General features: G+C 41.3%; 1 protein-coding gene across 1 annotated transcript; it reads right to left on the reverse strand.

Moving 5' to 3' along the window:
• Positions 1–296: 296 nt before the first annotated feature.
• LOC120773011 (mucin-17) lies at positions 297–25,289 on the reverse strand. The gene is made up of 9 exons (XM_040101933.1): positions 25,013–25,289; positions 3,430–5,583; positions 2,950–3,363; positions 2,730–2,893; positions 2,535–2,657; positions 1,797–2,468; positions 1,516–1,670; positions 1,270–1,411; positions 297–930 (listed from the first exon to the last, which is right to left on the reverse strand). Exons 1-9 carry the CDS (start codon positions 25,287–25,289, stop codon positions 709–711), a joined length of 4,323 nt encoding a protein of 1,440 aa, XP_039957867.1. The 3' UTR covers positions 297–708.
• Positions 25,290–25,455: the final 166 nt, after the last annotated feature.

Raw genomic sequence — 25,455 nt, forward strand, 5'->3', positions numbered from 1 at the left:
CCCCGCGTTATACCGACTAAATAGAATAACTCATTTATCTCACCACCCCCAAGCCTGGTAAGCGAGTAGCAAAGGAGCGCCCAACAACTCATTACAATCATTCCGGGCCTCGGTTTTCTCTCTACGGCCCAGTCGATGATCGGCAGGTGGTCAGTATCTACATATGTACATATGTTGAAAAGAAAGTTATTGTCGCATATTTTTGGTCTCCATTAAATTTATTACATTTGTTTAAAATATATACGTATGTACACTGAGTTTTTACATTTACTTATATTTAAAACAACTGTGTTGGTATTTTATAAACAAATTCAAAAGTTATTAAAAAATATTGCATTCTTCAAGATACTGCGTTGCGATACTTAAACATACATAGACACAAGCGTTCTTGAGCCGAAGTTAGACGAAGTTAGTATGGGAGCGATAAATAGACTTAGCTTAACTAACAGTTACTTTGACTTACTAGGTATGATTTTAAATACAATAAATTAATAGTATCGTTTTATTTCATAAATTCATATTTACAGCTACATATTCTCTTAACGACTAGCTCTTAAGGCATATTACAAGAATTGAAGTGAACCTCGATTTTGAAAATCCGAAGTTCAACAAATGCGTCCGCGTCGACTTACGAATGCTTTACTGCAAGCAGGCATATTCATACATACTAACATTATACATACATACTAGTAGTAGTAGATAACGGAATTATTTCATATAGTAACTACTTGGGGCCCGTCCGGATGTGTAAGTGCTCATTGGTATGCCTTGTGGTCCCGGTATGTGATTGTTGCCACTGTGTGAGTGTGAGTGCGTGTGTGAGTGAGAGGATGACTGATTTTGCGAACCGTACAAATGATCCACACTCGTGTTCCCGATGCCATTGCCTGATGGCTCGTAATCTACGTCATAGTAGATGCCCGACTGATTCTGTGAAAAGTATCGAAGCATAAGGAAGATTTGTGGTCAGATGTGAATTACTGTTAATTGAGGTATTGTATTAAAGAAAACGGATTCAAGAAATGACACGTAACGGTATTCACGACTTGCTAGGTTGATGGTAATAACACATTATATCGACAGAAGGAATCCACTTAAAGCCTATTCGATTTCTATTCTGGGCATGCCAACACAGATTACGAAGACGACACTTTTTCAACCTCTTTCCTTTCTTACCTCGTTCCTGATGTCTCCATTAGTTGAGACGTTAAAAATATACCGAAGAACAACCATATTTTTAAATTATTTCTATTTCTTCTAAAAACTTACCGCTATGCTTCCATTACTTCTACTCTTTGGTCGCGGTACTTGAAAATTACGGCCGAGCAAATCAGCTCGGTCCTCTTCCTCACTTGAGCTGGAATTCTCCAAGGTTCGCATGCCATTCGATCGTGCACTCAGCCCCAGTCTTCTGGAAAAAAAGGCAATAGTTATAAGAGGAAGCAGATTGGTTTGATGTGGAACAACTTTTTATTCGTATTTGAGGAATTGTCTGAGGGGTATACACACTCATACCGTGGCAGAGGAACTGGCGGTGCCATACTGCCTGCCTGATGCATCTGCATGGTGCCTTGCATCGACATGCCTGCCATAGTGCCCATACCCATAGTTTGTAGATTCGGATAAGCGAACATTGCCGACGATGGACGTGTGGGTCCGACTGGTTCAGCCTGAAAAGAATATTGGGAGTTTAGACAAAAAGTTTGGAACAATCGTACAACACATGATATTACAGAGCTCTTAAAGCCGCAACTAGCCTCTGTATTTCTCTTCGATATACTCACAATCGGACTTACCCCGTAATGGTTTGTCTGTGCCATTACATCAGCGATCTGCGCCCAACGCATACGATCCTCCAATGTCACTTGATAGCCCGGTTGTCCCGGCAGACCAGCGGATTTCATTGGCGCCGTATTCATGTAGCCAAAGACTGGCGAACCAATAGCGTTCTTCTGCTCACGTTGCCAACGACGGGACCACATTATTAGACAAACCAATGTCAACACAATAATAACAACGGCTGCCAAGGAAGCTCCAATGGCCACACCCAAAACTTCCCCATCTATCTCACATTGCCCGCCATAATGACTGGAATCGCAAGCGCAAACTTGATTTCCTTCTTCATTGTAACTGCAAGTTCCACGATTGTTACAGTATGAGTCCGGACAAGATTGACAGTCGCGACCAGCGCGCTGTGGTTGATCGGCCCATGGATCACGGAGTCCTACTTCGCAAGCACAACGGAAACTTCCCCATGAATTAGAACATGACGCACTCGCATGACAATCATTTAACTCGCGAGACTGACATTCATCCAGATCGTGTAAGGCAGTTATGGAGCCCTCCGGCGAAGACACGTATAGAACAGAGTTACCAATATTATTATTCCGTCGGTGGAGCACGCCCAACAAATGTTTTTGAACATCAGCGCGCAGATTTGGCCGCAAAGTTTCCACACTTTCGTCAAGCTAATGAAAATTTTTAAATTACTGTTAGATCTGGAACCGTGACAATGCCTATTTATTTGTACTCACTTTGATGGTCATGTTCACAAAAACACCGCTGCCACCCAGATTTGGATCACCACGGTAAATATTGTTAACTCGAGCATCCATGAATTCATCCGAATAGGGCGTCATCGACATTGCCGAATCGATCTGAAAGCAAAAGATCAAATATTATGCTTTGCATGTTGTGGGGGATTCATTTGGGTTTGTCTTGTATATTACTGCTCGAATCGACTCGTAGCTCAATTGTCCATAGGGTTCGCTATGTTTGTCCAAAAGTTTATTGTCCCACACAATACGATGCTCGTAAATACGATCCACACGCATGCCCAAATAAAAAGATATAACTTTTCTGCAGGGTTCTCGATGCTTGCGACGCGAATATCCTACAAAGGAAATAATTATAGAGCGAGTCCTAAACATATTTTATATTCTTACTTACCGGGTCTACAATGACAGCTGGATACACCATTCTCGGTCTTGCAACGTTCATGTTGTGCTTGATCGCAGGTCGAGTCATCGCCCACAATACAAGTGTCGATGCGCACAGGTGGTTGTGTTGGTCGCGAACGATAGTGAGGTCTCGTTGGTCCAGAATTAGTTGTAGACGATTGTGGTTTTACGTTATTGGGCTTGGTGGGCTCCAAATCTACAACCTCTGTTTCGGGGATACCATATCCTGATCCTAGACTGGGTAAGTTGTTCTGAGTAACTGCATTACCTGCACTGGATCCACCATTTGCGCTGCTGCTATCAATACCATTACCATTGCCAACACCACTTCCTACAGTGACACCGCTTCCAGGTATTTGTGGTACTGCCGTCGCCGGTGTAGTGGGTACTCCTGCGGGTGGATCTGTTGGATCACCAAAGAGATTGATGTAAGTGCGCTTACCATCGATTGAAACAAAACCATCATCACCTGCGGCAGATAGTATTATATCCCCTTGTTGTCCCCCACTGTTGCCGTAAGTGCCATATGGTTTAATATTAATCGTCTGTTGCGAACCGCCTGCGGACCCAGGACCTTGTATGGCCGATAGAGTTACGTCAAATATTTCCCCATAGCCAGGAGGCAAGTGCTGTCGTGTGGGTTGAATATTGTATGATGGTTGTTGTTGCACATCAACGGGACGTGATTGAATTGGTCTGGGTGGCCGCGGTCGTCCACCTGGTTTGAATTCTGGATCATCAAGAACTAATCCTGGTCGTGGTTGAAAATCAGATGGAGGTTGGGGCACTGGCATGGGGAGGGTGTTAGCAGGGGTCGTCACGGGCGGGGCGACAGAGGTGAAGGTAGTGGTAGTAGAAGATGTGGTAGTTGATAGTCTGGCAGTAGTAGTGGTGGAAAGTGGTTTGGGTGTGGTATTAGTTGAAGCAGGTGGAATGGTCGCCAACAGTTCAGTACTGATAGATGGGCTTAGCACAACCGGGCTCTTAGTTGTATTTGGTAAGGCTGTCGTGATAATGGAGCTTTGAGTTATTATTTCAGTAGATGAACTTGTGTCATCCAATTGAGAGCTGATCTCCAGTGTTGGTGTCTTACTAGGCGTCATGAAAATAACCTCTTCTGTAGATGGGTCAATAGTGGCACCTTCACTAATCTCCATTGGCATTGGGGCATATGTTGAAGATATTTGCATCTCAGTGTGGGCAGTGGAGCTGGTTTCTATTATTGCTGCATAATCTTCTTGAGTGTGCTTCTTCTTGTCGACACCTTTATGTTTACTGGGTTTCTTCTTACTGTTTTGCTCATCTTTCTTTGCAGGCGGTGGGGATGCTTGGATTGGCGCTGTATCTTCCTCTTCTAATTCGTCTTTGTCAACCCCCATAGGAGCTTGATCAGCTGTTTCATTGGAGTCCTGATCAGAGACTTCAATATATTGCGAATTTGTGTCCTCATTAGAGAATTCTGAATCATAAGTGGCGTCAGTTGGTTTAGGCACATCACCGTTTGCATCGTTATAGTCCGGAGGAACGGAAATTTCCATTTCTCCTGAGTGCTGTGGTGATGACATCTCAGGCGTGTCTTTCACAGGGGCAGCAGACTCCTCAGCGGCAGGAGGCGATAACTGGGAATTCGGCATTGGTTTATATTGTGGTATCGGACGTCTACCTCCAATAGCAGTAGTAATTGGAGGTCGTGGTTTCTGTCGATGCCATGGTGGACGTTGACTAATAAATCCCGGCCTCAACGGGACGATTTGCTCTGGAATCGGTACACCTGTAATAAATGGACGCTCCGGACGATCGAATGGCCCTGTATATGGCGGCGGACGAATAGATGAGCCCAATGGTTTCTTTTGCGTATCATAATCTATCGGTAATGTCTGCACATCAGATATACGTGGTGGCCCACGATTATTAATACGACTAGCAGATGGACGCCGAAGTCCTTGTGTATTAGCATGAACGTTAACATTGCCATTCAGGAGCTTCACAATACCAGTTATTATATCCTGTATATCCGGATTAGAGTTTTGCCGTGGATTATGCGGCAAGGCCGTGGCAGTGGCCGCTGTCGAGATAGCAGTACTGCGGCTCGGGTTGATCGGGGACCCCGACGTAAGCGGTCGCAGGCCCCCTTTCGCTAAAAAAGACTCCGATACTGAAGTGGTGGCTGGCAAAGGCGTAGACGCAATGCCACTAAAAGAAGGCTTCAATGTTTTGCCAACACGAGCCCTTTGTGTCCGCTCCGGCGCTTCTGAGCTGCCATCATTGAGGGTACTTGTCGGCTTAATGTTGTATTGGAAATAATGGCCAGCGCCAGCTTCTTTCTCCGTATCGCTGGGAAAATGAACATCATTAGGTCCAGATTTCGGATAGTTTTCGTTCAATATTGGTTGTGCAGAACGTTCCATGCGTATGTGCTGACGTGTTTCATTGTCATCACGTTCAATGTCGTCGTGCGTCGTAAGTAAACCCGCAGCAATATTATTTGTATCGGCAATCGTACTCTCGAGCACTAATTTCGGGGAGGTGTGCAAAAGCAGCGGGGCCCCAGACAATACATGACTGCTTGATTTTGGAGATATTTGTGAAATGGATGGACCTGCGTACACGTCTTGACGACATTCTAAAAGAAAGCAAAACAAAATGAATTTAGTGACTGAGTGGAAAGAGGTTCGAGCGAAGCAAAATATTTAAATGGTATATTCATCATTACGCCTTCTTCGTAATGGAGGTAAGAAAGTGTGCCTCTTACGAAATTCCCTTCTACACTTACACAGGTACTAAGTTGTGATATTTTGCAATTCTTGAATAATAAAGTCACAAAGTAAGTTTGTTAATGCAAACGATAATAAAAGTTAGAATATTTCAAAGAAACTAGTACCCGGTTAGCCGCTAATTTAGACCACTAAAATGTGTGTGTGTGGCACATGAAAATGTCTTCCAACTGTAGCTCTCATAAGCCACTCTTTGAAGCGTAGCTGATTGAAGGTTAAATACAGCAGAACTCAAGTTGGTTCAAGTAGGTTAATATATAATTGCGAATCTGCAAAATTAAAGCGGTTTTCATCGGAGTCCAGGCTAACTGAGTGCAAAAAATAAGCATTGACAATTTTCATTACTAACTTATATCTTCTGAGTGTAAATGGATTTTAGCGCGTCAGTCGTTCTTCCTTTTCGCTGTTAGGCGCCAATTAGAGATTCCAAGCGTAGCCAGGTCCTTCTCCACCTGGTCCTTCCAACGGAGTGGAGGTCTTCCTCTTCCTCTGCTTCCCCCGGCGGGTACTGCGTCGAATACTTCCATAGAGTGCGGTATTTGCCGTTAATGCGCAGAGGACCATAAATCTTTCGCAGAACCTTCTCTCGAAAACTTGTAATGCCGACCGCAGGACGTAGATAATGTGTGACTTATAGAGTTTGGTCTATGTTCGTCGAGAGAGGACTTTAATTCTCAATTGCCTACTCAGTCCGAAGTAGCACCTGTTGGCAAGAGTTATTCTGCGTTGGATTTCGAGGCTGACATTGTTGTTCGTGTTAATGCTGGTTCCAAGATAGACGAAATTATATATGTATAATACAACTTCGAAGTTATGGCTGTCAACAGTGACGTGGGAGCTGAGTCGCTAATGCGACGCCTGTTTGTTTGATGACAGGAGATATTTCTTCATTTGCTTCGCTTCCTTATCCAGTTTGGAGAAAGCAGAACTAACGTCTATAAAATATGATACCTTCTCTATTCAGCGTATTCTACCGGACATAAAAGTGACAAAGTTCAAATCCCAAGTTGTATTATGAGTCCAGCCTCAGTTGTCATTCTGCAGAGCAAGTCGATAAAAGTTAGAACTGCAGCCGCCAAGTGAAAGTTGAAAAAGTGAATATGTTCTGCACACGACACATAACACGATCGTTTCACACTTTCTTCATAGCGAAATCTTTTCACCTGCCACAAAGCCCACATTTTCGTACGTGTACAATATCAGTATCAAGTGAATTTTTTTTGCTATTGCCATCCCCCCATTCTCTTAATGCGCTCGTTCTTAGACTTCATTTTGAGCTGCACGTCCACACACACATACACAAAGCTGCATGGCTCCGCGCACATAGCTTCACGCGTGTGTACGATTTTTATTAGCACTTCAATTTACCCTGCCCCTCGCCATCTCAGCGGCTTCGATTCTTTAATTCAATAGTGTGCAGTGCGACTATCACATTACGCCGGAGTGGCAGCCCAGATGGCGTAGAGATAATCTGGCATGCACTCGAGCTGAGCGTCGAACGAGCTGACAAGAGCCATTTGTGGCATTGTGGCTGAGTGGCAGAGTGGCATTGCCCGCAGGCATCGAGACATCGAAATACGATGTTAATCTGCTTTACAACGCACGGTGATATGGCCGCCAGAATCACTGCCTTGCCGCGTTGATGCCGATCGGTATCTTCAAGAGCAAAGCCGCCAGCTCACAAAGCAAAGCACGTACTTGAGCATTTCTCTGACTTGAAGCGTGTGTTCCAAGTACCAACACAATGCCACATACATGTGTGCTAATGCATTCCTTTGTACGAAAATAAAGTGATATGGCAATGTTTGTTTACTGTATTTGTTTACACGTTTGAATTTCACTTTTCAAAGCAACAAAAAATCGCTCACTTGGTTAGATTTGAATGTGATTTGCAACGCCTTTTAAAGTTTCAGTTTACATGTGATTTGTATGTTTGCCTCCATTTATAAGTGACATTCATCACATGATCTCTAAGACAATGGCGAAATAAGTGGCACATGGCACAGTTTGGAACCGTGGCGGAGGAAGTTGCTCCAAGTGCCTTCGAGTAATATAATACCGTTATGGCAATGACTAAACATTTAACCTTAAATTTGAGATCCGTTATTGAATTTAAACGCCAAGTTCAAGCTCCAAGGCGACTCGCCGTGCTCTGAAGATTTTAATGAAATTTATGTGGCAAGTTCGTTGCTGCAGTCTTTTGTGCGCTCAATGTCGTTGGCGCTATCTATGGCAGTATATAATAAGAATGGTTTCTTGTTTCTTTGGTTTTTTGCTTTTGAAATCTCATCTTTTTTTGACATTTCGTCTTTATTAACACTATGTTAGGTTAGGTTAGATGGCTGATCAAAAAGATCGCACATGGACTGCTATGTGTAGCCCTTTGTGATGCCATGGAATGGAAGAACTCCCGTGTTTGAACTTATAAATTAAGAAAGCGCTTAGTAGCCAATGAAAAATTGCACAGGCGTTTAATTTCCACTCGCGCCAAAGGATTTTGCGACAGCGCATATACCGCATGTGTCCTAGCGCTGACCCAGCTTCCGCGAAGCCCAGCTATTTAATAGTACACCGCAAGAACATAAGGCCGTTCCCATTCTACCGAACCTCTTATCACAAATGCCACACCATCAACCTTCCCCCAAAGCTTTGACCAATCCGTGAAGAAGCTCACTGCCCCCTCCTCCAACGGCTTTTTCTTACCCACAACTGGTGTCGTAGAGCCAGAGGACCACTTTCGGATAGAGACCCCACTTTTTGACAATGGCTCCTCTACAGCAGTACAAGGTAATCGATGCCTTCTTTGCTCTGTCTTCGGTATTCGGCTTTCATGAAAGCTTCCTATCCAGTATGAGCCGTAGATATTTCACTGTATCCGCTGGTTGCAGACGGATGCCTCCCATTTGCGGCAGTGGTGCCACCGGGATCTATTATGTTAATTATAAAAAATGTTGATGGCGAGACCGTTTACGACTGCCCAATTGGTTACGACGCCGAGGTATCCCTGCGTCGATTCATTATCAGTGTTCAGGAACTTTCCTTTAGCCATAAGCGCTAAATCGTCTGTTTTATTAACACTAACACTTCGAAAAGTGTACAAGCTTTCGGCTCACAGATTTGATCTTCAAATTGAAGAGATTTTGGGTAATCAAATCATCAAAAAATCGTAGAAAAGGAGATATTTGCCTATTGCTATTGCTGTTCTGGAAAGAAATTACGCAAACTGACACTTTGATATGCCTTTTGATACTCAGTTCACTGATATCTGGTTGCCTACGGAGTACGTTTATAGACCTCACAGACTTCTTGGTACGTGATTCTCTCTTACAATTAAGTATATATTATTGAACCTTTTACTTTTTATATATTATATCCACATTAAGGATACCTTGATAAGTCACAAGTAATTTCTTCTCATCTTTATTTCAACACTTTTTTTAAATATTGCGATAATTTCAACCAATATTCGCTTGAAATGCTCAAACATGAGCTTTTGCCAACCACATTCCCGCTAACTGCGGTGCCGTCGGCGTCGACAGAAGTGAAGCAGTTGGAGCGTAGGCAAAAGTAAAAGCACGCCGCAGCCGCAAGAAGTTATCGAATGACGCCTAGTGAAGCGTTTAAGAAATGCAATCATTTTAAATTCAATTTTTTATAAGGAAAATGAAAATCATTGAAGCAATTAAATGAGAGGAAAAATGAACTGAATCAACAATGCAGCGCCACATGCACACATACACATACATGCACATGCTGTGCAATAATTGTGCACCAAAAGCAACAATTGACTTAACAGTTTCATTTTCATTTGGAATTGGAAAAAGGGGGCTTGTGGCATACATAACACAAACAACATAAACAAAAAATAAATACAGCATGACAATAACAATAAACTATGTTAATCGTGTTTTTAAAAGGTAAACACTTTCACAAAGCACCTGCCACGCCGATAAACATTCGGGGAAAATGATCAATTGACAAATCTGCGCCGCCAGCCTTGGCGATAAGCGAGCCGCTCATACGAACATACGTACGCACATGTTTGGACGCTGAACTATTTTCGTTTGCGTTTTGGTGGGTGTGTGTCAGCGAGTGGTCTAATTGTTGTCCAGAGCCAGTTTGGAGCCACTTAAATAAAAGTAAAAGTGTTCGCGTGTCGCATACAAGTAAAATGTAACAAAAAAACTAAAAATCTCGCAACAACTTTTACTTTCCTTAAGGCTTTGGACAAGATCAACAATGCGCTGTCTACAGCTAATATCTGCCATATAACAGAAGCCTACAAGCTTTGCTGAGCCGACGCCGCCGCCGCCGCCACTGCTGTTGAGCAACAGCGCAGCTCATGTGAGACCGTTATACTAATGTGTTTGGAAAATATTTGACTTTGCAAGCTGTAAGCTTGAGTATGCTTCAAAGCTTTGACATGCAAAAATCATTGTGTTCGCCATTGCGTCGGATTGCGTTGGCCAATTGTTTCTGCCAAAAGTTAAGGCTTGCGAGTTCGTCGACATGCAGCTGTCAAGGCATTAGTTCCACCGTTTGGCTTAATTAATACTCAAGTTATACGCTTAGCATGTACATATGTGTGTGTACAACAACAAATGTGAGTGCACACAAAAACATAGATTACCACCAGCGCACTTACATTATGAACGCATAACGGTGAAATAAGCCAATAGCCAGCACCAGCATGTGTGCAACATTTTCGACCTACAGCAACAATCACGTAGACTCACGTGTATGCAAGTGTGTGTGTTCCGAAAAACACTTTCTATTTCTATGGCTCACAAGTTGTACAACGTAACTCATTCGCTCGCTGACTGCAACTTCCTGTAACGAAAAACGATAAGCACAACAAGCGCACAGTCCAAAAACACCAGAAAACAACCGAAAACCGATTTACTTAGAGTTAGCAAACAGCGAAGGTGGCAGTAAAATGAGCAAAGCCGAAATGTGTCGGGAGGCTCGCAACTCCTCGTAAAAGTCAAGACACCGTGAAATCAAATCAACTATTCGTGATGGCGACATAATATAATTTCGACAAAAGGGAAGCCGAAAGCGGCTTACAACACCCAAGTGATGGCTGGAAAATGGCACAGCTCGCAGGTAATGCGAACGGCAATTAGTCACAGCCAGCTCACGCTGTCGGCGCCAAAAACCCAACACGTATACACACGCACACACATATGACTAATCAAATTGCTGCTTTTGACGACAACAATTACGAAACATTTATATGGCTGCACTTATGCGCAGTACGCGTCCGAAGTCAAGTATTGTATAAGCAAATTGAGCGCATGCGCACCCAGCAGGAAAATCCATCCTATTCAATCCTGGACATATGACTGTCTCTATCTTCATGCTTCGATATTCTAGTCTTGTGAAATTCGTACTTTTCAGTCTCGTTTTTTTACTGAATAGGGTATATTAAGATTACCACGAAGTTTGAAGCAACCAGAAAGAAACGTCGGAGATCTTATAAAGATCTTTTCGTTCGTTCGTTTGTATATACGCAAACTAGTCCTTCAATTTTTGAGATATGAGAAATCTACCAAATTGGCATTCATAGCTTTTGCAGTTGATCGAAACAAAAGAAGTCGTTAGGTTTTCTCCTCAGGGTACTACAGGGCAGAGGGTAACACTTACGCATGTAAGTAGGTAAGTACTCAAGCTTATGCGTACAATAAAGCGTTAATAATAATGTTTTTATTGTTTTTGCTCGACGGCAACAACGCAACTTGGCACCAGCTATTAGTTGATTATGACGAAATTAATTCAAAATGCGTGTTGGTAGACGCAAGCAGACTTTTGATTTTTAATAATTCCACAAACATTCCCATGACATATGAACAACTATGCACTTACATACATACATATGCAATGTGTGTGTAATTGAGTAACATTTGTATAAGTGCAGGTACTTTTAAGTGCATACGCATTTGGACAAGTGTAACGGAACTATTTTCGTTTTCGCCTGTCATTGCCTTCTTTTACTTGGCCCCGCTTTCAAATCGATCGCAGTGCCAAGTAAGTGTTATGTAACTATATTTTTCACCTAAATATGTGTCACTTACGTAACTTAAATCAAGTGTGTGTACAACAGATAATGCAATTTTGGCTTTCATGAAAAAGTAGCCAATATTTGTTACGTGAAATGGCTTGTGTACATATGTTTAGTATGTACAAACACGAAAAGTACTTAAAGTGATAAAAACAAACACTCAAATTGATCAGATATAATATTTTTCAATTTTTAGGAAGAATCTTGTAGTTTTGAATACCATTAAGAAAAATCAATCTACTATAATTCAAGTTAATAACAACTGGAGCAAGAAACCAGTAAGGAAGTTGTAAGTTTGGCTATAACCGAACATTTTATACTCTCGCAACTTGCAAAAATCAAAGTCTGAGAAATTCCTTCGTAGAAATATGGAGTTGAGGATAGTATTGACCCGATTTTATCTATTCATCCAGTAACACATACTATTAACGTGCCACATACTAAAAAAATGTGCCCTGCGTTTCACTAAGACACCTCACCTACAATCGCCAAACGTATGGAGTAAAGTAAGAGGAATGGTTGAAAGTTCTGATATTAGCTTTATTGTGGCTACGTCGAGTTTCCCCCTAATTTTATCTGTTTTAGGCACAAAGAAATACTCTTCTGAGAAAAATACGCTCTCTCATTTTCATTGATATTGGCCGAAATATGCGGTATAAAGTCACCCGGAAGTTCAAAAATCTTTATTTTAGGTATATCGGGAGGCATTGACCAGATCCAACCCATTTTTAATACACAAAGATAATATTATTAAGAGAAAATTTTCTTTGTATTTCAATTGTATATCCCATACACTGACCAACATATTCAGTCAAAAGTCATCTATGGGCACTGAAGTCCACATTTCCGGTATTTTTAGGTTTAAACAGTTTTGGTTGGATTTGGATAGTTTTTGGTTATAAGGTGGCATTTTTCAAAGAAATTATTAGTGCAAAATTGTATCCCGTTATACCAATTTATTTTTGATTTATGTACTGGAAAGTGAAAGAATAAAATGGAATTTAAAATTGTTTTATATGGGAACTAGGCGCGGTTGTAGTCCGACTTCGACACAACCGTAGGAACTACCGCCCAGATGTGTAGTAGAGTAGTACCATCATTTGAATATAGCATGGAAAGTGTATTTCATGCATATATGGAATTAAACTTGGAGATTTTGAAGAAGTTTTATTATATTTTTTAGAAGACTAACAAAAGGACTTGGCTTGAAATAAACCGATGACATTAAATAAAGCAAAATATGATTTTTTAAAAACATTTAACTTCCACTCCAGAGGACGACCTGTAAATATGTGTCTCATATGTACATAGTTCTTCATTGCAAAACCATTCACTTTTCCCTTTCCCTGTTTACACATTTTTGTTAGGCACACATCGCCAAGTTTGCTGCTTAAGTCTTTCGTTTCATGCACTCGAACCTCAAAAACGCGACTCAAACATGTAAAGTAAAGCCATGTAATGAGGCTTTCATTTGTTGTTGGAGCATTTCGCGCCACAGGCTACTGGTACACTTGGTTTGAGGTCTTATCTGGCAACACACGGGCGCATACTTATGCACTTCTGGGAAAGCCAAGTGGGCTCGGTCAACCACAACGGCTGCATCTTCCACATCATACCTAACTAAACATACATACATATGTATGTACGTAAGTGTGTGGAAATATGTAAATGATATTTCTAATTCTAAAAGTAACAAGCAAAAATGCTTCAGAAGCATTCTCTGTGGGCTTGGTGGTTCCGCTGAGTTGCATACAAATTGTCGCTGCTAATACGCTGAACAACAATAAGAATAACTATTTATGCCTACATTGTGCATGCAAGTATTTGTGGTAGCACTGAGGAAACGTGCTTGCAACAAATTAAAATGCGCTCATGTTCAATGCAACAAGTGGGCAGCGCTGCAGGCGACGCGGTCACTCGAGCGGACTTGCCTCATCGTTGCTAGCTCACAGGCTACTTTCCAGCTTTTGAGGGTGCTGCATATTTGTGGCTTTCTTACATACTTACTGTTGTTGTTGTTGCAGTGTGTGGGTGTTACCTGTGCATCGTGGCGAAGAAACGTTCAGATTCTGAGTCGGCGCCAATGTTGCTGTCCTTCAACGCCGTGCCACAAGTGCATTTGATCCGAATTAAGTTGTGCATACCATATTCATAGGAATAGTGCTTTGCACGCGGTTGATTATTTCACCTTGAAGGGGGTATATTAAGTTTGCCACGATATTTGTAACACACAGAAGGTAACGTTGAAGATCCTATAAATTATATATCTAAATGATCAGTGTGACGAGCTAAGTCGATTTAGCTGTGTTCGTCTGTCTGTCAGTCTGTTTGTATATACGCGTCCTTCTAGTCCTTCAGTTTTTCTTAACCGCCGATATCGGACCACTACAGCATATAGCTGCACTACAAACGAAGCGATCGGAAGCAAGTGCTCGCAGGGAAATTCTTTGAAGAGATAATTTCACGAAATTTGGCGAGGGTTATTTTCTATGGCAATAATATAATCCCCGAAGAAATTGTTCGGATCGAGTCACTTAGGCATAAAGCTTATTGTTTTAATGGATAAACGAAATTACAAGATCCATAGTCACATGGAAAGGAACTTCAATCAAATAATTTACGCTATTGTCTTGTCAACGCTCATTACCGAGCAGCCTTTTGGATTTATGTCTGAAAGAAAGAACATTCTGCCCCCTCGCCATTCCAATCGAGAGCCAAAGCTGCAAAATCCAAATAATAGCAACAGCGAAACCAAGATGGAAAAATTCCTGATCGCCAGCAATAAGAATAAACGACATTGTGTGAGTGTAGCAACAAGAAATGCATCTACACACACTTACATACACATAAAACACACATGCATAGGCATACTTAGTTGGCCACACGAGTTCTTTCCCGCAAACAAAGTGAAGCGAATGACCTTAATCAAGGTCTCTTCTAATATGAAATTCAACACTCCTGAGTATCTGCTTAGCTCGCAGCTCGCAGCTCGCGTGGCTGCCACCAATGCAATATCGCCATTATCTTAGCTGGTGTTGCAACAATAGCGCGCAATTTACAATCAAATTGTAGCCAGATTTGGCGTGTGATTGCATCTCACCACGGCTGTTTGGCGCTCCGGCAGGCTGGCGTGCAATGGCGCGAAGTCGACGGGCTTTTACATTTTACACCCGAGCGGCAGAGCCAGTTGCAACTGGCACAAGTGTTGCTGCTTTGCACGCGGTTGCACATGTTGTTGCCGCTGCCTCGGCGTTTGCGCTGATGGGCCACCTTTTGCAGGCTGTCGGCTGGCATACATGGACAAATTCGTCGGTGCCAACTTACCAGCGACTAGCCGAGCCAACGCTATTTTTCAACGCCAAATATTACTTTTTCATTTTCTTTTTCTTCCGTTTTCGTTGTAATAGCTTTGCTTTCGCAATGTCGGCAGCAGGTTTGCAAATTTACACGATTTTTGCGTTCACCGCGCTTATCTGCTCATTCCTTCGTTCGTTTTTAGAATAGTTGCTGTTGTAATTTATTAGCGCTCCGCCGCAGGAATTCAGCCATGCAGCACCAATTGTAAATAAATTGCTAACATGCACTTGCGTACTCGTATGTGTGTGTAGATATGTAGTCTGTGTGCATAGTTAATTGCACACGAGAGCTGTCGAATTCGGTGCCTAAGTCTTTTGTTTACATAATTAAGAAAGCGTAGCTCAGTATGTTGCTTGTGGATTTCGGAGGTGAATTTGGTGAATTGTGCATTCTTTAACTGTATGAAGCTATAGACCACCTTCGGTATGGATCGATCAATTATATTGGTTAGTCGAAAAAGTCTTTTCGAAATTTTAATCAAACTTCAGCTTATTTTTTTTATATTTATAATGAACCTTAATGTACCACTTTTTGCCATTTTTCCGCTGAAGACATTATTCCATCAGTGTAAAACTTTTCTCTTTTCCCGGCGAAAAACTGCGACAAGTAATTTTCACAGGCTTCTCTTGAACCCAACTTTACTCCATTAAGCGAGTTTTGCATTGATCGAAGCAAATGGTAGACTGATGGTGCAAGAACAGGGCTATATGGTGGATGCATCAAAGCTTCCCAGCCAAACTTTCTCAGTTTTTTCATGTGTGTGGTCTAGCGTTGTCCTGATGGAAGATGAAGCCCTTTCTGTTGATCAATTCTGGTCGTTTTTTTCGATTGCTTGTTCAAATCTCATCAGTTGTTGACAGTAAAATGTAGAATCAATCGTTCGACCAGGTTGGATCTGCTCATAGTGGATGATTCCTTTCCAATCTCACCAAACAGTCAGCATAACCTTTCAAGGCATCAATCCTGGCTTTGCGGCCATTTGTTGAGCTTCACCACTTCCCTTGGACCATGATATTTTCCGCAGATTATTGTCGTATTTGATCCACTTTTTGTCTCCTCTTGCCATTCGCTTCAGAAATGGTTCGATTTCATTTCATTTCAGCAAAAAATCGTAAATGTTAATTCGCTACATTAAATTTTTCACAGACAATTCATGTGGTACCCAAACATCAAGCTTCTTTTTGTAGCCAGCCTTTTTAAATGGTTCAAACCCGTTTGATGATGAATGTTAAGTTCCTTAGCGATGCTGCTTATGTGACGGTTCTGGTCAATCTTTTCCATAATTCCATCCATAATTCGACTTTTCAAAAATAGATCGACCAGAGCGCGGTGCATCTTTCACACCGAAATTTCCAGAACGAGAGTATGCGAATCATTGTTGTGATACAGCATCGTCTCCGTAAACTTCACAAATTTCATTGGTGGCTTTTTTCCCTTTTTTATACAAAAATTTCAAAATATAGCAAATTTTTACATTATTTTCATGCAACGACATCTATTGACAAATACGAAAAGACTTTCTTGACTAACCAATATACATATCTTTAATTTCACACATATTTCGTCAAAAAACGGAGAAATTTATGAAAAACCTCAATTCAAAGATCGCATACAACCCGTCTGAAATCAGTTCACAATTTGAATGCAAGCATTTAGCATAACGCATAAATTTTTATTGCCACACTTAACACAAGCGTTTAACTGTGATCATGATTGATGAAAAGAAGTTAGCAGGTAAACGAAAAACTTTCCCTTTTGCGCATTTCGCAGCTCGCACAGCTCAATCGCACGCACTTATAGCCGAGGCATTCGGAATGTGCTGTTATATGCGCCTCACTAAAAAGTGGCATAGCGAAGTGAGCAACCTGTTTCCGTAGCATTAATTTCGTTTATGATAAAAAAACACATACTCGCGCTCACTTATTTATGAAGGGCCATGAAATTCCTTAAATCTTGAATGAAATTCTGGTCAAGTTCGCCACCGGTTGCATTCATTCCTTGACGCACACGCTCTTGCCTTTCTCGCACGCTTGAACGATTGCAATGTTTGATGGTTTTAACAAAAGCTTCAAGCTGTGCCGCTTGTGGCTTATCAATATACTTATCGAATCTTTTCGAAGTTCCCGGTTTTCTTAATTTCGATTGTGAAATCGCTGGAGCAAGGTTTGTAACTTTAAAATAGTTTAGAAAGGAAAAATTTCGAATCTTTTTGCGTTGTCTATATGAGAACTGATTAACGTTCGCTGGAAAAATGTAATTAAAGTTTGAAACTCGGTCTCTATTGAAGTAAATTGCATTGTTTTGTATTTTCTAGCAAGAGTTAGTGTAATGTTTTATTATACCAATTGGTATATACTGGACCAAATATGAGTCAAATCGAGCCATAAATGCGGTTGCACTAGCGTGTAGGTTTATAAGAGATAATTATCTTCCCACTAATAATATAAATTCTGAATGTGAGTGAAGTTGGACCCGAATTCCAGAAAAGTCTTAGTCACAGCACCATCTAAAGTCAGGAATCTCAAAAGCTTTCTTACTCAATTTAAGCTAATACGGACTAAGGTTTTTATGTAATTGCGAAGAGTGCCAATTGATGTAAGATCACACCGAACTGCTAAATAGAGTATTTTGTGAAGCCACATAAGACCTCCTGTGGTTGATATCCAAATACAGGACTGCTTTCGACAAACCAACTTGAGCCCATAACACATTTCTTAACGAACTTTATTTCTAATTTTTTTGTTTTACCTGGATGTCTGAAAGCGAGAGAACCAAGGTATTTTCGTCTTGATCTGGCAAAGGCAAGACATTCGAGGAGGAAGTGTTGAGAACTCATTCTCTTCCAAACAGATCTAGAATCTGGCGGTGTGCAGTTATGACGCCTTTAAATATTGAATGGTGAGTTTTACCTAAGGCGAGGAGATCACTAGACGTCTACCGATTTATTTTGGGCAGGAAGGAGCTTTTAGATGAAACATCTAAACATCCCTTCACTACTCTCGAGCGTACGGTCAACGAGCAAAAGGCTAATGTAGCCCCTCTCCCTGAATAATCACCACTCAGAAAGAGGCTACGCTTCGGAACAGTAAAACTATCGCTTGAAAGACGCTGCAATGATCAAGAAGTCTGAATCTGGAGTTTATAGATAGTACTCGACAAGTTACTCCTAGACTAGAAAAGGACTCAGCCAGCAACTCTTTCTCAGTAGACTGACATGGTTAGGCTTGGGGCCTGGTAATCCAAGTAAAATGAAATCCAAGTGTGCGAGGATTTCAGCATAACTAAGCTGTAGTCATCATGACAAATAGCTCTGGACTAAAATATTAATAGCAACAAATAGGAACGTTTATACTTTTGACAGTCCGATAGGCCGAAAAAGTAAAAACTGTGTAATAAATTGAAAGCCTTAATACATAGAAGCTTATAAGTACAAGTTGTATATGATATTTGCATATCATAAAGGGTAGCCGACCAGCTGTAATTCAAGCTTTGGCCGCATTTTGACTTCACCGCCGCACCGAAGCCAATCAACAGATTCTCCCATTTATGTAAGCACTTCCCAACCTACTTAAGAAGCCATGCATATTCATACCGCTTCATTAAATGTTCTATTTACATACACGAACACGCACACACTTGAAAACACATGCCCACATGTGGCAGTAAATTAGAGACTCCATAGAGCTGCCTACATATTTTTAGATCACCGTCAGTCATACGTAACCAAAAACACCAAGCAAAAACGCTTACAACAAGAAAATACCGTTTAACAGCAATGCCCGCTAGGCGGCCGCGGAACGAGAGCTGGCTCTAGATTATCTAGCGGCGGTTTGTTGTTTACAAATTCAAGCACTCAACTACAATTTATAACATTTCAGTACTCAGTACTCTGGACTAGTCATGCTCCATGTGCGTCTTTTGGGTTATTTTTTGCGCTTTGACGGTTGGTGCGTTGGCTTCAAGCTTTGCCTGCCAACGGACGCCGGCCCGAACTTCTGCACCGGCGGCATCAAGTCAGCATGTCAGTGAGTCAGTCAAGCAACTGGGCGACTAACGTTTGCTATTTTGCGGCCAAAGCGTCCAAAGCGACCAAACATAGACGCGACAGTTTATGGCGCTGGTCACAGAAACTGCACAGCTTTAACGGAGTACTGTTACATACATACAGGTTTTGGCCGCAACTGTACGATTTGCACTTGATCGCTTAAAGGCGTAGCGTCTGCAGGCACATTTTGCAGTGATTTCCATGGCAATAATTTCATGTTTCATGAGTTTATTTACAAAACATTTCAGAGAGTACCGAAAAGTGAGGAAAATCGGAAGATTATGTTTTTGCGTGTTAGGTCACTCCGGTGAAAATACCGACTGATGTCCGAGCTATATGAAACTTTAAAGAGGTCTCATTTTTTTACAAAATCTCCAAGATCATTACATTGCCTTGAACAAACGTGATTTAGATTAACTTTGAGAGAGTATATATGATATCGATATGTTGTTTTTGTCTGTTATTCCAAAAATATTTCGGAACCATTTACCAAAAAAATTGTGCCTATGATTACCCTGTAAAAATTTCGTCAAAGAAGATGGTAAAGACACACTCTGTGCCGCCTTAAAAGAAGCTCACACAGTTCTAGTTTCTTTGAATTCTTGGTTCGACCAAAGCAACAACAACAACGGCATTCTTGACATTGTCGCTGATCAGACATATTAAATTCTATGTTGGCCAAACTATTAAATTAATAGACTTATTGGCTTAAGAAGCACGCTTTCACATAAGCACATCAACGCACACGAACACACATACACGCTTACAGGCACATAACTTCGTACTATTGCATGTGTGCGTGTTTATAATGAGAAGCGCTTGTATGAGTTGTTTTTGGGTGAATGCTTTTTCCCTCGCTTTACCTATACAGGGTTTGTCCGGAAAGTAATAGGACTGATTTTCTTCCGACGCGACTAAGCGATTAAATTCTGTATGAAATTCAGTAAATCTGCGACAGAGACGTTTGATATGATCAAGCATAGCTGACGAGTCATGGATCTTTGAGTATGAACCCGAGACAAAGAGGCAAGCTTCCAGGTGGCACACGCCGGCGACTTCTCGCCCAAAAAAGGGATGATTGAAAACGATGCTCGTTGCCTTTTTTGGCATCAAAGGCATCGTCCACCATGAATTTGTTCCTCATGGACAAACTGTCAGCTCCAAGTTTTACGTGAAAGTCCTCAAGAGACTCAAACGAGGGGTCAATCGGGTCCGACAAGACATCGCAGCCGATTGGACGTTCCACGCCTGACACGCCTGACACGTTCCACGACAACGCCTGACTTTTTTTGTTTCCTTGCCTGAAAAGGCCGATAAAAGGCAAGCATTTTGAGACGACAGAGGGGATCCAAGCAGCATGCACCGCGACTCTCGACGCTATTTCGGAGAATGCCTTCCGTGACGCCTTCAATGCTTGGAAATCGTGCTGGCAGCGCTGCATCGACGCGGAGGAAGCCTATTTTGAAAGTTTTTAAAGAATTCTAACGATTGGTTCAATAAATTTTTCTAATCGACTCAGTCCTATTACTTTCCGGACAAACCCCGTACATACGCTAGACTATATGTGTGTGTGATGTGTGTTTTCATGCAGTCATCGCTGGTAATTGGCGGTTTAACAGGTTCCATTGGCCAGTTTGCCATTTCCCCTTGCCAAGTTGGATGCCGGGCGTGAAAAGTGGTTGGCATGTTTCACTGAGCTCATTTTAGGAATCAATGCTCCAATTGCAATTAAATGTATAACAGTATTGCGCGTTCTCCCGCTGCTCGGAGCTTGCTGCTTGACGTGAATTAAATTACAACTAACAAGAACTAATCTAAAAGAATTCTGTACATACACAACCGTATGCTATCAGATATATTCATATATACTCGTATGTATTCTCGAAGAAATATGAAAAAATCAGAGAAGATAAAATGATAAAAAGGCTAACTGTGTGCATATGTGAGCACGCTACTGAATTAATATTCCGAAGACAACGCAGACAAACTCATTTGGATAGTGACCAAAGTGTATTCACCAAAGCCATCATCATTTGTGTTGGTGGATTAGTTATATAAATATGTGGCATGCTGTTGTTTCCCAGCTATTTAAATATGCGCATTTAGAAGCGAAACAAGTCGTTGAACTCGTTTGACGCCTATTTTAGGTAATTCTTGTGGAAGGTTTGTGGTTCATTTTTCATATCGCTGATTTCTTACGGCTGTGGTACTTGACTAGCCGTTTCATCCTCAATACTAAAATGGTGAAGAATAAACTTCGTTTGAAAGTGACCTGAACTCATCTTTCATAAATCTTTTGTATGACCCTCTCACATTCTTTACTATTTCAACACATATTTGCTTTGCAGACGGCCCACTGATGCGCCCAATTAAGATGAAGTATCTTGTAAAATGTGAGTACCTACACAAAACACTTGAATGCTGCAACTTCACCACTTGTTCGTGTCTCGTTTGCTCACGCTCCGGCTTATTGACGCCGCCTCACATACCTGACAAGCGCAACACACGCCGCCACATACACAGACAAGCATGTGTGTGTTATACATTTATTAATTTCTTGGGACTTTAGTAGGTCACAGCATGAGGAAAGATATTATGTTCGGCCAAAAGAGTGTACGAGGTAATTAGAAAAGCAAACGCCAACACTTTTTCTAGAAATTAGGTGCCGAAGAATTGGATATTTTTGCGCTTTGTTTGCCCACCTTTCTTTCTTTGGTAAAGCACTATGGCAGATGAAAGAAAAGCATAAAGCACAGCGACGATAACTGCCCGAATAGCTTCAATGCTATCGTCAGCTGTCGTGTTTACGTCAGTAAATAGCCATTTAAGGCAGCAAGAAGTGGACTGCGCTCCACTGCTTATACCAAGACATGACATTAGAAGCTAATAGCTGTTAGCTATATTTCGGACGTTCATTAAACAATTATTTTTTTATTTTTATTTTTTGATTTTTTCTTGTTTTGGGTTGAACAAATACTTAGCGGTATCGGTGGAGCGAGTAAAGCGGCTCGAGGTCTAAACTAACATGATCAATTGCGCACTTTTGTGTGTCCGAAAGTACAAGCTGCTTGCAGAGCATACATCGGTGGAATAACGGTTCTTATGGGCTTTTATCAACAACACTTTCGTTATTATTATTGTTCACAGTAAATGCCCAAGTACAGCCGATACCTTAGAGCAGCTTCAGCTCGATTTATTTGGGTCATCTGCAATGCGAAACGGTACGTCTTAACAGTGCTTCAAAGCTTATTTAATTAACAGCTAACACTTTGCACAAAATACCTTGCAAATAGTACAAACTCAAAGATGGCATTAGTGCCTGGCGTAAGTCAGCGGAAGCGGTTCGCTGCTTAAGTCTTTTGTAGATCTCAATCTGCACGCGAGAAGATGCGTGAGGCGGCACCGACGTAACTGAGTAGTGGTGAAAAGAGCGTTATATTCTCATGGCAATTAATATGTTTGCACTGTTAATTAGCTCCACTTTATATGGTTTTCTAAATATACTTTACATGTGCATACTTTTTTGTACTTGTTATATAAAACTAAATTAATTCACATCATAATGTGGCACTCACGTCAAGGCAATAGAGTTATGCGCGCAGACATGTAGCTCTCAACGGCTGCTTTACATAAACACAACTGACTAACGGTACATAATTTTCTATTAATACGATATTATGTAAATATGGAAGCGTATTGGTAGGCATGAGAAACAGTCATTTCGTTGGGATTTTGCTACATATGCGCATACCAGGCAAATCAAAGAGATTGCTTCAAGTAAAGAAAGCTTTTTGTGGTGAGATTGATATATTATAGATACACTTACTTATATGAATAAATAGTGAATGAATACTAGAGCGAGGAATAATGGTTTTGATGGATTTCTTCTATGGATCGTTAACGATCTGTTTAAAGAAATTGAGGATCGTGGCTGCCGGGTGACTGCTTATGCAGCATGTCTAAGTCCACTCCAACCATGCCTGAAATGGCGCACACTTGGGAGCGCATACCTTCACGGAACTGACGGGAGTGGAAATTAAAGGCCTGTGCAAATTTGTATTGGCTACTAAGCGTTTTGCTAGTTTATAAGTTTGAGCACAGAAGTTCTTCCTTTCTATAGCTTCACAAAGAACTACGCATAGCAGTCCACATTTTGTTGCATAAGTCTTCTGGGGAGTCTGGGGAGAGGCATAAAGCATTCAATGAAAGTCGTGAAGTCAACGAAAACTTGCTTCATACGAGTCCTTTATGGATCACTCTTAGAGGCTCTCAACACTTCTTATGGGTCTACCCAACACATTGTGGTAAATGTTTTGGATACTATGTGTGTCCAAACTATTTATGTATATGATGAAACTGTCCAACAATCTAGCAAATATCGCTCCAAAAACGAACCGGTAGCAAAAATATCAAAATTCGCTGAAAGCACTGAAGGCGGTCCCAGCCGAGGCTTACAAAAGTCGATGAAAAATTGGATTAAGCGTTAACATGCTTGTACTTAGGAGCCTATTTTAAATGCGTTAATAAAAATGTCTAGTAAAAAACGTGAAAATTTTGTTTTTTATCAGTCCGGGTCAAATTTGATAATATCTTAAGCCAGCATATTGTAGTAAATATAAATGTGGATTAAAAAAAAAGTTACTAAAAGCTTTCGAAGAAGAGAACCGAACCCATTTTGACACTGTGCTTCTTGTCTTTAAAATACCAAACCTCTCAAGGGTGCTATATCACTACAAAAATACTGCAAGAACGAGTCATAAATTTGAAGACTCATGAACTTATTTTAGCGTTGTAGTGTTAGCCTCAGGATAGAAAATAAAAATTAGATAGAATAAAACAATATTGCCAATTTTTAACTTAATTATTTAAATAAACTGATACAAAATCTATATTTTACAGCTGTGAAGTTAATCCTAATGAAAATTTTCAACCACTTAAAAGCAAAAAAAAATTAATATATTGGGATAAAATGGAAAGTTAAAGCTAAAAGGTGGTTAGAAGAACATAAAAGTTGACTTTCACCTGCATCCCTTCTGCTGACTCGAGGTTTTCTCTAACTCAAAATGGCGCACCCGTCACAGTCGATTAACGTACTGCATGAAGGTAAACAGATAATTTACATGCGTAAAAGCCCACAAGCATATGTCTGTATAATGCAGAAATGAGTCGAGAGAATTTGGTAGGCGAAGGCATTTAGGACTGCGCCAGCAGCTAAATCGTCTTCGTGTGTTCGTTACGCTTTACGCATTGCCAATTTATTTGCGAACTTTTACGAAATTAAAGTGCGTATTTTATTTTATTACTTTGTTGCAATGTTGTTGTGGTGCACAACAACGTTTTTCCGGTACATTAAACACTGGTTCCACAAAACCGCTCATATACGGGCAGGAGCTTATATTTCAGCGTTGGAATGCATGTGCGTGTGTGTGTGTGCAAATTCCTCAATACATTGATGTCAGTCGAACGTTCGAACCGGTGCTAAGATACACATATGCGAACGCACTTTCACAACAAGAATGACAAAGCCGTCAAACGAGTGACAAGCCACACACCGACAAGCAAACACAAGCCATACATACACACACTCAGATACTCGTAGCTATTTGAAATGCAAATAAACGCGGAGATAACCAAAACACAATGTGAGCAGGTTACAAAGAATTACTTTAGCCGCTTCAAATGCTGCAGGTGGAGCTCGCCAGCACCTGAAAAGCGTCTGGAATTTATTGCGCACAAAAGCTTATTGTGCCCCCTCACAATATGCGCCATCCATCTTAGTGTTGTCATTTAAATTACGTACATATGCATTACTTACCGATATTACGTGTGGCCAGCAGCAGCAGCTGCAGCGCCAACACGCCCAGCCAGCGCAGCGACTGCGCCGGGCCGAAGCTGTGGTGCATCGTGGCTGCGGAAAGCGGCCAACTCGTGGTCTTCCTCGGCGACATTCTGCCGGCCAGCGAGGAATTTGGGCCTCTGTGAGATTTTCGCCTTTTGGTGAGCGTCATAACCGTCGTTGTTGCTGTAGCTGTGGCTGTGGCTGTGGCCATCGGCCGCGTTGCGCTGCTGTGTCGCTCCACTTTGCAGCTCATAACCTAAGCTAGAAGTTGTCGTCGTGTGTTTTCACAGTTGGTGTGTGTGTATGCGATTTAATGTTACACTAAATGTGTGTTTCTTAATTTGGTCTCCCTTTGCTTCAGTTCAAAATCTCGTGTCTATGGATGAGTGGTAGACGTTCATGTTTGCTCACAATCACTG

The sequence above is a fragment of the Bactrocera tryoni genome, chromosome 3 (genome assembly GCF_016617805.1).
Source record: "Bactrocera tryoni isolate S06 chromosome 3, CSIRO_BtryS06_freeze2, whole genome shotgun sequence".
NCBI classification, from domain to species: domain Eukaryota; kingdom Metazoa; phylum Arthropoda; class Insecta; order Diptera; family Tephritidae; genus Bactrocera; species Bactrocera tryoni.